At 38.7% G+C, this 12,037-nt stretch overlaps 1 protein-coding gene across 9 annotated transcripts in view; it reads right to left on the bottom strand.

Moving 5' to 3' along the window:
• The window catches only part of CADPS2 (calcium dependent secretion activator 2), a 577,926-nt gene that overhangs the window by 61,458 nt on the left and 504,431 nt on the right, over positions 1 to 12,037 (bottom strand). The window contains exon 26 of one of the 9 annotated variants that reach the window (XM_074379142.1): positions 1 to 12,037. This exon is cut by the window's left edge and continues 17,390 nt beyond it. The exons of the other annotated variants lie outside the window; for them this stretch is intronic. Within the exon in view, the coding sequence (XP_074235243.1) occupies positions 11,972 to 12,037 (66 nt within the window). The 3' untranslated portion in view covers positions 1 to 11,971. 9 annotated transcript variants of the gene reach the window in all.

The raw sequence follows: 12,037 nt of genomic DNA, 5'->3' as shown, positions 1-12,037 counted from the left end.
TTAATGTAGAAATTAGATATTTTAATTTTTATGGACTGGTTGCTCTTTATAGATTCCCCAAGATTTAGAATCAGTTAAGTCCATTGGATTAAGGATCTGAAGCTCAGAGGTTTGAATTCTGACTCTCACTAATTAATTAAGTGTTTGGCTGTCGTCAGTTTTTGGGAATTACGCTCCTACCAGTGACTGATGATGAGACTGCCCATTTTACAGGTTTTGTGACTGTAAAATGGGCAGTCTCATCCTCAGACAGGTTATGTGACTGTATTTAAACCTGGTAAGGTTTAAATGTATGTATGTACAGTCACATATGTACAGTTACAGTGGCTATTTCACAGTAAGTACTTCATATTTTTAAAAAGTTATTTTTTTTTTAAAATATGGATTGAGATATACTTTACATATCATAAAATGCACCATTTAAAGTCGACAATTCAGTGATTTTTGATATGTTCACAACAATCTAACTTAGAATATTTTTGTCCCTCCTAAAAGAAACTCCCTTTATCCGTTAGTGGCTAATTCCTACTCCTCTCAACACCTTTCCCAATCCCTACCAGCCCCCTGGCAACCACTTATCTATTTTTTTTGTCTCTAATGGTTTGTCTGTTCTGAACATTTTATAAAAAGGGAATCATATGACTTGTAGCCCTTTGGGTTTTAGCATACCTTTTTCAAGTTTCATCTATGTTGTAGTCTGTATCAGTACTTTCTTCTTTTTGGAAAATCATATTCTATTTCATGGATATACCATGTTTATCCTTTTCTCAGTTGTTAGACATTTGGGTTGTTTTCACTTTTTTTTTTTTAATTGTACTTTGGGCTCTGGGGCACATGTGCATATCCTGCATCTTGCAGGATTGTTGCATAGGTACATACATACCACGGTGGTTTGCTGTTGCCATCCCCACGCCCCCGTCGCCTACATCAGGCATTTCTTCCAGTGTTATCCCGCCCTATCCTCCCTACCTCTGGTGTCCCACCCCTCCCCACTACACTCCCCAACCTAGCCCAAAGAGTGTTGTTCCCTTCCCTGTGCCCAAGGGTTCTCATTGTTCATCACCCACCTATGAATGCAAACATGCTGTGTTTGCTTGTCTGTTCTTGTGTCAGTTTGCCAAGAATGATGGTTTCTAGATTCATCCATGTGTCTACGAAGAACACAAACTTACCATTTTTTATGGCTGCATAGTATTCCATGGTGTATATGTGCATTTTCTTTGTCCAGTCTATCATCAATGGGCATTTGGGTTGGTTCCAGGTCTTTGCTATCATAAACACCACCACAACAAACATGTGTGCATGTGTCTTTATAATAGAACGATTTATAATCCTTTGGGTATATACCCAGTAATGGGATTACTGGGTCAAATGGAATTTCTATTTCTAGATCCCTGAGGAATTGCCACACTGTCTTCCATAATGGTTGAACTAATTTACACTCCCACCAACAGTGTAAAAGTGTTCCTTTTTCTCCATATCCTCTCCAACATCTGTTGCCTCCAGATTTTTTTTTTTTTTTTTTTTTTTTTTGAGACGGAGTTTCGCTCGTTACCCAGGCTGGAGTGCAATGGCGCGATCTCGGCTCACCGCAACCTCCGCCTCCTGGGTTCAGGCAATTCTCCTGCCTCAGCCTCCTGAGTAGCTGGGATTACAGGCATGTGCCACCATGCCCAGCTAATTTTTTGTATTTTTAGTAGAGATGGGGCTTCACCATGTTGACCAGGATGGTCTCGATCTCCTGACCTCGTGATCCACCCGCCTGAGCCTCCCAAAGTGCTGGGATTACAGGCTTGAGCTAACGCGCCCGGCCAGATTTTTTAATGATCGCCATTCTAACTGGCATGAGATAGTATCTCAATGTGGTTTTGATTTGCATTTCTCTAATGACCACGATGATGAGCATTTGTTCATATGTTTGTTGGCCGCATAAATGTCTTCTTTTGAAAAGTGTCCATTCATATCCTCCACCCATTTTTGAATGGGTTTGTTTGTTGTTTTCTTGTAAATCTGTTTTAGTTCTTTGTAGATTCTGGATATTAGCCCTGTGTCAGATGAGTAGATTGCAAAAATATTTTCCCATTCTGTTGGTTGCTGGTTCACTCTAATGATTATTTCTTTTGCTGTTCAGAAGCTCTAGAGTTTAATTAGATCCCATTTGTCTATTTTGGCTTTTGTTGCCATTGCTTTTGGCATTTCAGTCATAAGTCCTTGCCTGTGCCTATATTCTGAATGGTGTTGCTAGGTTTTCTTCTAGGGTTTTTATGGTGCTAGTTGTCATGTTTAAATCTTTAATCTGGAGTTAATTTTAGTGTAAGGTGTCAGGAAGGCATCCAGTGTCAGCTTCCTGCATTTGGCTAGCCAGTTTTCCCATCACCATTTATTAAAAAGGAAATCCTTTCCCCATTGCTTGTATTAGTCTGGTTTGTCAAAGATCAGATGGCTGTAGATGTGTGGTGTTGCTTCTGAGGCCTCTCTTTTGTTTCATTAGTCTATATCTCTGTTTTGGTACCAGTACCATGCTGTTTTGATTACTGTAGCCTTGTAATATAGTTTGAAGTCAGGTAGCATGATGCCTCCAGCTTTGTTCTTTCTGCTTAGGATTGTCTTTGCTATGTGGGCTCTCTTTGGGTTCCATATGAAGTTTAAAGTGTTTTTTTTCAGTTCTGTGAAGAAGGTTAATGGTAGCTTGATGGGGATAGCATTGAATCTGTAAATTACTTTGGGCATTATGGTCATTTTCACAATCTTGATTCTTCCTAACCATTAGCATGTAATGTTTTTCCATCTGTTTTGGTCTTCTCTTATTTTCTTGATCAGTGGTTTGTAGTTCTCCTTGAAGAGATCTTTTACATCCTTTGTTAGTTTTATTCCTAGGTATTTTATTCTCTTTGCAGCAATTGTAAATGGCAGTTTGCTCATGATTTGGCTCTCTGTTTGTCTGTTGCTGGTGTATAGGAATGCTTGTGATTTCTGCACATTCATTTTGTATTCTGAGACTTTGCCAAAGTTGCTTATCAGCTTAAGGAGGTTTTGGGCTGAGATGCTGGGATCTTCTAAATATATGATCATGTCGTCTACAAATAGGGACAATTTGACTTCTTTTCCTATTTGAATGTCCCTTATTTCTTTTTATTGCCTACTTGCTCTGGCTAGAACTTCCAATACTGTATTGAATAGGAGTGATGAGAGAGGGCATCCTTGTTTAGTGCCAGTTTTTTAAGGGAATGCTTCTAGTTTTTGCCCATTCAGTATGATATTGGCTGTGGGTTTGTCGTAAATAGCTTTTATTATTTTGAGATATGTTCCATCAATACCTAGTTTATTGAGAGTTTTCAGCATGAAGGGCTGTTGAATTTTGTCAAAGGCCTTCTCTGCATCTATTGAGATAATCATGTGGTTTTTCGTTTTGGTTGTTTATGTGGTGGATTACATTTACAGCTTTGTGTATGTTGAGCCAGCTTTGCATCCCAGGGATAACAGATCACTACTTGATCATGGTGGATAAGCTTTTTGATGTGTTGTTGGATTCATTTTGCCAGTATTTTACTGAAGATTTCTGCATCAATGTTCATCATGGATATTGGCCTGTAGTTTTCTTTTTTAGTTGCGTCTCTGCCAGGTTTCAGTATCAGGATGATGTTGGTCTCATAAAATGATTTGGGAAGGATTCCCTCTTTTTGTATTGTTTAGAATAGTTTTAACAGGAATGGTATCAGTTCCTCTTTGTACATCTGGTAGAATTCGGCTGTGAACCCATCTGGACCTGGACTTTTTTTTGGTTGGTAGACTCTAAATTGCTGCCTCGACTTCAGACCTTGCTACTAGAATACTCAGGGTTTCAACTTCTTCCTGGCTTAGTCTTGGGAATGTGCATATGTCCAGGAATTTATCCATTTCTTCAAGATTTACTGGTTCATGTTCATAAAGTAGTTTGTAGCCATCTCTGATGGTAGTTTGTATTTCCGAGGAATCTGTGATGATCTCTGCTTTATGGTTTTTTATTGCATCTATTCAATTATCCCCTCTTTTCTTTTTTATTAGCTAGTTAGCGGTCTATTTTGTTGATCTTTAAAAAAAAAAAAACCCAGCTCCTGAATTTATTGATTTTTTGAAGGGTTTTTGGTATCTCTATCTCCTTCAATTCTGCTCTGATCTTAGTTATTTCTTGTCTTCTGCTTGCTGTTGAGATTTTTTTTATCTTGCCCTCTAGCTGTTTCAATTTTGATGATAGGGTATTGATTTTAGATGTTTCCTTGTTTCTCATGTGGGCATTTATTGCTATAAATTTCCCTCTAGACACTGTTTAAATGTGTCCCATAGATTCTGGTATGTTGCATCTTCATCCTCATTGGTTTTGAAGAACATTTTTATTTCTGCCTTCATTTTGTTGTTTATCCATTCATCATTCAGGAGCAAGTTGTTCAGTTTCCATGTGATTGCGTGGTTTTGAGTGCTTTTCTTACTCCTGAGTTCTAATTTGATTGTGCCATGGTCTGAGAGACTGTATGATTTACATTCTTTTGCATTTGCTGAGGAGTGATTTACTTCCAATTATGTGGTCAATTTTAGGGTAAATGTGTGTGATGTGATGCTAAGAAGAATGTGTATTCTGTGGATTTGGGGTGGAGTGTTCTGTAAATGTCTATTACAGGCGTCCCCAAACTTTTTACACAGGGGGCCAGTTCACTGTCCCTCAGACCATTGGAGGGCCGCCACATACTGTGCTCCTCTCACTGACCACCAACGAAAGAGGTGCCGCTTCCTGAAGTGTGGTGGGGGGCCAGATAAATGGCCTCAGGGGGCCGCATGTGGCCCACAGGCCGTAGTTTGGGGACGCCTGCTCTATTAGCTCTGCTTGGTCCAGATCTGTGTTCAAGTCCTGGATATCCTTTTTGACTTTCTGTCTTGTTGATCTGTCCAATATTGCCAGTGAAGTGTTAAAGTCTGAGTCTAAGTCTCTTTGTAGGTCATTAAGAACTTGCTTTATGTATCTGGGTGCTCCTACGTTGGGTGCATTTATATTTAGGATAGTTAGCTCTTATTGTTGCACTGATCTTTTAACTATTATGTAATGCCCTTCTTTGTCTCTTTTGATCTTTGTTAGTTCAAAGTCCATTTTATCAGAAACTAGGATTGCTACTCCTGCGTTTGCCCTCCATTTGTTTGGTAAATCTTCCATCCCTTTATTTTGAGTCTACGTGAGTCTTTGCACATGAGATGGGTATCCTCAATACAGCACACCAATGGGTCTTGACTTTTTTCCAGTTTGCCAGTCTGTGTCTTTTGACTGGGGGCATTTAGGCCAATTACATTCAACATTAACATTATGTTTGAATTTGATCCTGGCATTTTGTTACTGGCTGGTTGTTTTGCCCGTTAGTTGATGCGGTTTCTTCATTTCATCATTGTTCTTTACCATTTGGTACATTTTTTCAGTAGCTCGTACTGGTTGTTCCTTTCCATGTTTAGTACTTCCTTCAGGTGCTCTTGTAAGGTAGGTCTTGTAGTGACAAAATCTCTCAGAGTTGCTTGTCTGTAAAGGATTTTATTTCTCCATCACTTACGAAGCTTGGTTTGGCTGGATACGAAATTCTGAGTTGAAAGTTCTTTGCTTTAAGGATGTTCAATATTGGCCCCCACTCCCTTCTAGCTTATAGGGTTTCTGCTGAGATATCCACTGTGAGTCTGATGGTCTTTCCTTTGTGGGTGACTCGACCTTTCTCTCTGGCTGCCCTTGGCATTTTCCCCTTCATTTTAACCCTGGTGAATCTGACAATTATGTGTCTTGGCATTGCTCTTCTTGAGGTGTGTCTTTGTGGTGTTCTCTGTATTTCCTGGATTTGAATGTTGGCCTGCCTTATTAGGTTGGGGAAGTTCTCTTGGAAAATTTCCTGAAAAGTGTTTTCCAGCTTGGATTCATTCTCTCCATCACATTCAGGTATGCTGATCAAGGGTAGATTAGGTATTTTCACATAATCCCATAGTTCTTGGAGGCTTTGGTCATTTCTTTTCACTCTTTTTTCTCTAATCTTGCCTTCTCATTTTATTTCATTGATCTTCAATCTCTGATATCCTTTCTTCTGCTTGATTGATTCCACTGTTGAAACTTGTGTATGCCTCGTGAAGTTCTCGTGCTGTTTTTCAGCTCCATTAAGTCGTTTATGTTCTTCTCTAATATGGTTATTCTAGTTAGCATTTTGTCTAACCTTTCTTCAAAGTTCTTAGTTTCTTTGCACTGGGTTAGAACATGGTCTTTTAACTCAGAGAAGTTTGTTATTACCCACCTTCTGAAGCCTGCTTCTGTCAATTTGTCAAACTCATTCTCCATCTTGTTTTTTTCCCTTGCTGGTGAGGAGTTGTGATCCCTAGGAACAGAAGAGGTGTTCTGGTCTTTGATGGTTTCATCCTTTTTGCACTGGTTTCTTCCCATGTTGGTGGATTTATCTTGCTTTGATCTTTGAAGTTGGTGATTTCGTGAGGAATCTCTGAGTGGACTCCCTTTCCGTTGAGGTTGGAGCTGTATCTTTTTTGGCCTGTAGAGGTGCTGCTGGGCTGTCTCGGATTCAGTCAGGCTGCTGAGTGGGTGGTCTCCCCCTCAGTTTGTTTACGCAGGTGAGATTACCGGGCCTTCACAACTGCGTCTCTCCTTTCCTGAGCTTGATCTTCCTTGTCGGGATCAAACTGGTGTATTCGCTGTGGAGCTCTGTAGCACACCAGCTTCAGTTTGAGTTTCGTGGGGGTGGGGTCTGCCAGGCCTTGTGGCCTGTTTCCCTGCTTTCAACTCTGCCTCTTTCTATGGGACGGGTAGTTCCGTCCTTCTGGCCTCAGTCCAAACTTCCAACCAGGTCCTTGCAAACAACCTGAAGCACCAGGCAGAAGCTATCGCTCAGATTTGCATAAACAACCCACGGTGCCCCTCAGTCCAGTGGGGCTGTTGTGGACTGTAGATTGCAGGAGGGATGAGGTAAGCACAGGATCCTAATAGGAGCACTGAGGGGGTGAAGTCCTGACCCTCCAAGCTGGCTGCACTTTCCAGATGGGGACACACCCTGCCCTGTTTCTGTTAGCCCTCCCTGGGCTGCTCTTGCCCCAGTTTGGCTTTGGCTTGCCTTCCCTGGGCTATTTTCAGTGACCTACCAGTCCCACTGACATGAAACCAGCACTTCGCTTGGAATCATGAAATCCTCTAGCCCTCTGCATCTCATTTGCTGGGAGCTGCATTCCGGTGTTGACTCCTCTCAGCCATCTTGGCACACTCCCACTTTTTAAAAAATCTCAGCTTACTGCAGCCTCCGCCTCCTGGGTTCAAGCGATTCTCCTGCCTCAGCCACCTGAGTAGCTGGGACTAAAGTGGCACGGTACCACACCCAGCTAATTTTTTTTTTTTTTTGAGATGGAGTTTTGCTCCTGTTACCCAGGCTGGAATGCAATGGCGCGATCTCGGCTCACCGCAACCTCTGCCTCCCGGGTTCAGGCAATTCTCCTGCCTCAGCCTCCTGAGTAGCTGGGATTACAGGCACGCACCACCATGCCCAGCTAATTTTTTGTATTTTTAGTAGAGATGAGGTTTCACCATGTTGGCCAGGATGGTCTCAGTCTTTTGACCATGTGATCTACCTGCCTCGGCCTCCCAAAGTACTGGGATTACAAGCATGAGCCACCATGCCCGGCTAAAAATAGGTATTTGGTAAGAAACAAGTGTAAACAAACTGTCTTATAGGCCATTTAAAAAAATATTCTGAAGTTTAAAGATTTACATGCCAGTCTGGATGAAGATTCACCAGAGGAGTATTTCTCAAAATCTGGCTCCTGGTCCCCTATTTCAAAATAACCACGGTGGCTGGTTAAACATACACATTCCCTCCCCTCTCCCCAAACTTAAGACTCAGCATCATTGGTGATTAAGATAGTATGGAAATCTGCATTTTAACAGCTCTTAATTTTTTTCATGTGTGCTAACATTTAAGAATCATTGCCCTACAAGATGTTTTAACTTTTCTTAATGAAATAAAACCTCAATTTATCCTGCCTCTGGACCCTGGTAGCAGGCCTGCTCACAGGCCCTAACAGCTAGCCCACACAAAATCTCTAGCTGGGTTGAGTGATGAAGGGCTTTTCCTCCTGAAGTCAAACTGTAAATAGTGGAAGAGATCACTGTTTCTCCAAAAGTACAGATACCAGTGTAAGGTCACAGGGATCATGAAAAATCAGGGAAACAAAACACCATCAAAAGAATAAAACAAAGCTGACCAATAACCAATAAGGACACTGAATCTGTATTCAAAAACCTCCCAACAAAGAAATGGATTCAAAAGTTAATTCTACCAAACATTTAATGAAGTGAATTCCACCAAACATTTAAAAAAGAATTAATGCCAATTCTCTTGAACTCTACCAAAAACAAAGAAGAGAGAACATTTCCAAACTTAATCTATGAGGCCAGCATCACCCTGACACCAAAGCTAGACAAAAGATACTGTCAGAAAAGAAAACTATAAGCCAAGATAAACATGGATAAAAAAAATCTTTAACAAAATGTCAGCAAATTGAATTCAACAGCATATTAAAAAATCACACACCATCACCAAGTGAGATTTATCCCAAGGATCCAAGAATTTTTGAATATAAGCAAGTCAATTGCTACGATACACCACATTAATAGAATGAAGGATAAAAATCACAAGATCATCTCAATAGATGCAGAAAAATACTTGACAAATCTCAGTAATGTTTCATAATAAAAAACATTCAAAATATTAGAAATAGAATAAAATTACCTCAACATAATAAAGGCTATATATGAAAAGTTCACAGTTGGTATCATACTCAATGGTGAAAAACAAATTTTTTTCCTCTAAGATACAGCATAAGGCAAGAATGCCAACTTTTGCCACTTCTATTCAAGATAGTACGGGAAGTCCTAGCCAGAGTAAGCAGACAAAAAATAAAAATAAATAAAAAAGAAAAAGAAAAGAAACATAAGCCATGTAAATCAGGAAATAACAAGTAAAGTTATCTCTATTTGCAGATGACATGATCTTAATATATAGAAAGCCCTAAAGAGTCTACAAAAAAGAACTGTTAGAATAAACAAATTCAGTAAACTTGCAGAAAAAAATATCCACATACAAAAATCATTCATATTTCTGTACACTAACAAGTAACAATATGGAAAGGAAATTAAGAAAACAATCCCATCTACAATAGCATAAAAAAATGCAGTACTTAGAAATATACTTAACCAAGAAAGTGAAAACCTTGTACACTGAAAAGTATAAAACACTGAAGAAATTACAGCAGAAAACAAATAAATAAAAAAATTCCATGTGCATGAATTACAAAAATTGTTATAGTTAAAATGTTCATACTACTCAAAGTGATCTATACATTTAATGTAATCTCTATCAAAATCCCAGTGGCATTTTTTTTACAGTAATAGAAAAAGCAATTCTAAAATTAATCTGGAACCAAAAAACACTTGAAATAACTAAAACAATTCTGAGCAAAAGAATAAACTGGAGGCATCACACTTCCTAATTTCAAAATCCATTACAAAGCTAAAATAATCAAAACACAATGTTACTGGCATAAAAGCAGATGTATAGGCCAACAGTACAAAACAGAGAGCTCAGAAATAAACCCACACACATACAGTCAACTGATCTTTGACAAGGGTGTGAACAGAAAAGGATGGTTTGTTCAATAATAGTGCTGGGAAAAGTAGATGTACACATACAAAAGAATAAAATTTGACCCTTATCTTATGCCATAAACAAATAGATCAACAAAATCATCAACTAAATACCATCAAGTAAAAATGGATTAAATAACTTAAGACCCCAAACCATGAAACTTCTAGAAGAAAACACTGGCCCTAGCAATGATTCTTGGCTACAATACAAAAAGCACAGGCAAGAAATCTTTTTAAAAAATTAGATTATATCAAGTAAAACAGCTTCTGCACAGCAAGGGAAACAATCAACATAATGAAAAAGCAACCTACAAAATGGGAGGAAATGTTTACAAACTATTCGTCTGGTAAGGAGTTAATATCTAAAACATATAAGAAACTCCTAAAACTCAAAGCAAAAAAAAAAATTAAAGTTAAAAAAAAATGAGCAAAGCACTATGTCTCTACGAACAATGAGCAAAGCACTATGTCTCTAATAAACATGTATAAATGGCCAATAGGTACACGAAAAGGAGCTTAATATCACTAATCTTTGGAAAAATGCAAATCAAAACCACACTGAGATATTAGCTGGCATCTGTTTGGATGGCTACTATCAACAACCCAAAAGATAACAAGTATTGCTGAGAATGTGGAGAAAATGCCCACTGTTGGTAGATACATAAATTGGTGCAGGCACTATGGGAAATAGCATGTAGGATTCTCAAAACATGAAAAATAGAACTACCAAATGATTTAGCAATCCTACTAATGGGCATATATCCAAAGGAACTGAAATTCGTATATTGAAGAAATATCTGCACTCTCATTTCTTTGCAGCATTCTTCTCAATAGGCAAGGCTTGGAAGCAACTTTAATATCCACCAGACAGGTGAATGGATAATGAAAATGAGTTACATGCTACAATGAAAAATTATTCAGCCTCAAAAAAAGAAGGAAATCCTGCCATTTGAGATAAACAGATAAACCTGGAGTATACTATGCTCTGTGAAATAAGCAGACACAGAAGACTAAATATTACATAGTACCAATTATATGAGGAATTTAAAATAATCAAAATAATAGAAACAGAGGTTAGAATGTTGGTTTCTCAGGGGCTGAGGGAGGGAGATATGGGGAGATATCTGCCAAAGAGCAGTCTCAGTTATGCATAATGAAGAAGTTCTAGAGAGCTACTGCATGGCATAATGCCTATAGAAAACAATACTATTTGATAAGAGGATTGATCTTATGTGACTGTTACCACACACACAAATGATTATTTAAGAGGGCTGGAGGAAACTTTGGGAGGTGATGGATAAGTTTATGGTACTGGTTGAGGTGATGGTTTTATGGTTGTATACTTTTATGGCTGTATACTTCTCTCCACACTCATCTTGTATATTTTAAACATGTACACGTTTTTTGTATGTTAATCATATCTCAATAAAATGGTTTTTAAAATATCATAATTATGGAGATGAATTTGAAACATCTTTTTAAAAAACATCAATTACTATCATCTTTGAGATGTTTGGTTCAACCTATCAAGTTAATTTATTTTACACTTTTCAGCCAAAGAATTAAAGATAATAAGCATGCTGTGACAGGAGGAGAAATGAGGTCCAGAGAAAAACTATAATCTAGTCCTGATTTCTAAATGTAATAGCCAGTATGACACGAGGCTCTTTTAATCAAAATTAAATTAAATTAAAAATTGCATTTCTCAGCTTCACTAGCCACATTCCAATTCTCCACAACCACATGTGGCTAGTAGCTGGTGTACTGTGAGGATATTTCAGAACATCTTTTCCTTACTTAGCTCAAATAGACCATTTTTAAAACTAACCAGATGTATTTTATACAGAAAAATTTAAGTGTCTTACTTTGCCAGAAATAGATGCAGAGATGACATACAGTCCCATCTGCCTTCTCTCTCCTCTTCCTTCCCACCCCAAAGAAAAACTTGGATTTTTCTCTTGCTTCCTGACTAACCCTAGATCATCTATATGCTAGTATATTATCATGATACTGATTATGAAAACTTCTCACAAAAGGCAACTTCCACATGAGGACTATGTTCACAGGGTGGTCACATCTGGATAACATTTCCCTGAAGGCCTCACAGAGAAGATGGTGCAAAGTTAACTTTATTTCACTGTAGTGGGTTGACTATGCGGTGATGCAAGCTGCTGTGCAGGGTTCCTCAGAGGGTGGAAATCTCACTGCTCTCCCTCAAAGAGCTTGATTCTCCAGTGGTTCACCCCTTCCCTCCATGGTTTTCCTATTATTCTTTTCCTATCCACTTGTTGGTGAGTGTCTGAGACAGGTGTGTATGTAGGCATTTGGTATAGTGGTAAAAAT

The sequence above is a fragment of the Saimiri boliviensis genome, chromosome 10, assembly GCF_048565385.1.
Source record: "Saimiri boliviensis isolate mSaiBol1 chromosome 10, mSaiBol1.pri, whole genome shotgun sequence".
In the NCBI taxonomy this organism is placed as follows: domain Eukaryota; kingdom Metazoa; phylum Chordata; class Mammalia; order Primates; family Cebidae; genus Saimiri; species Saimiri boliviensis.
Note: the sequence above shows the minus strand (reverse complement) of the source record. Positions and strands in the feature narration are given on the sequence as shown.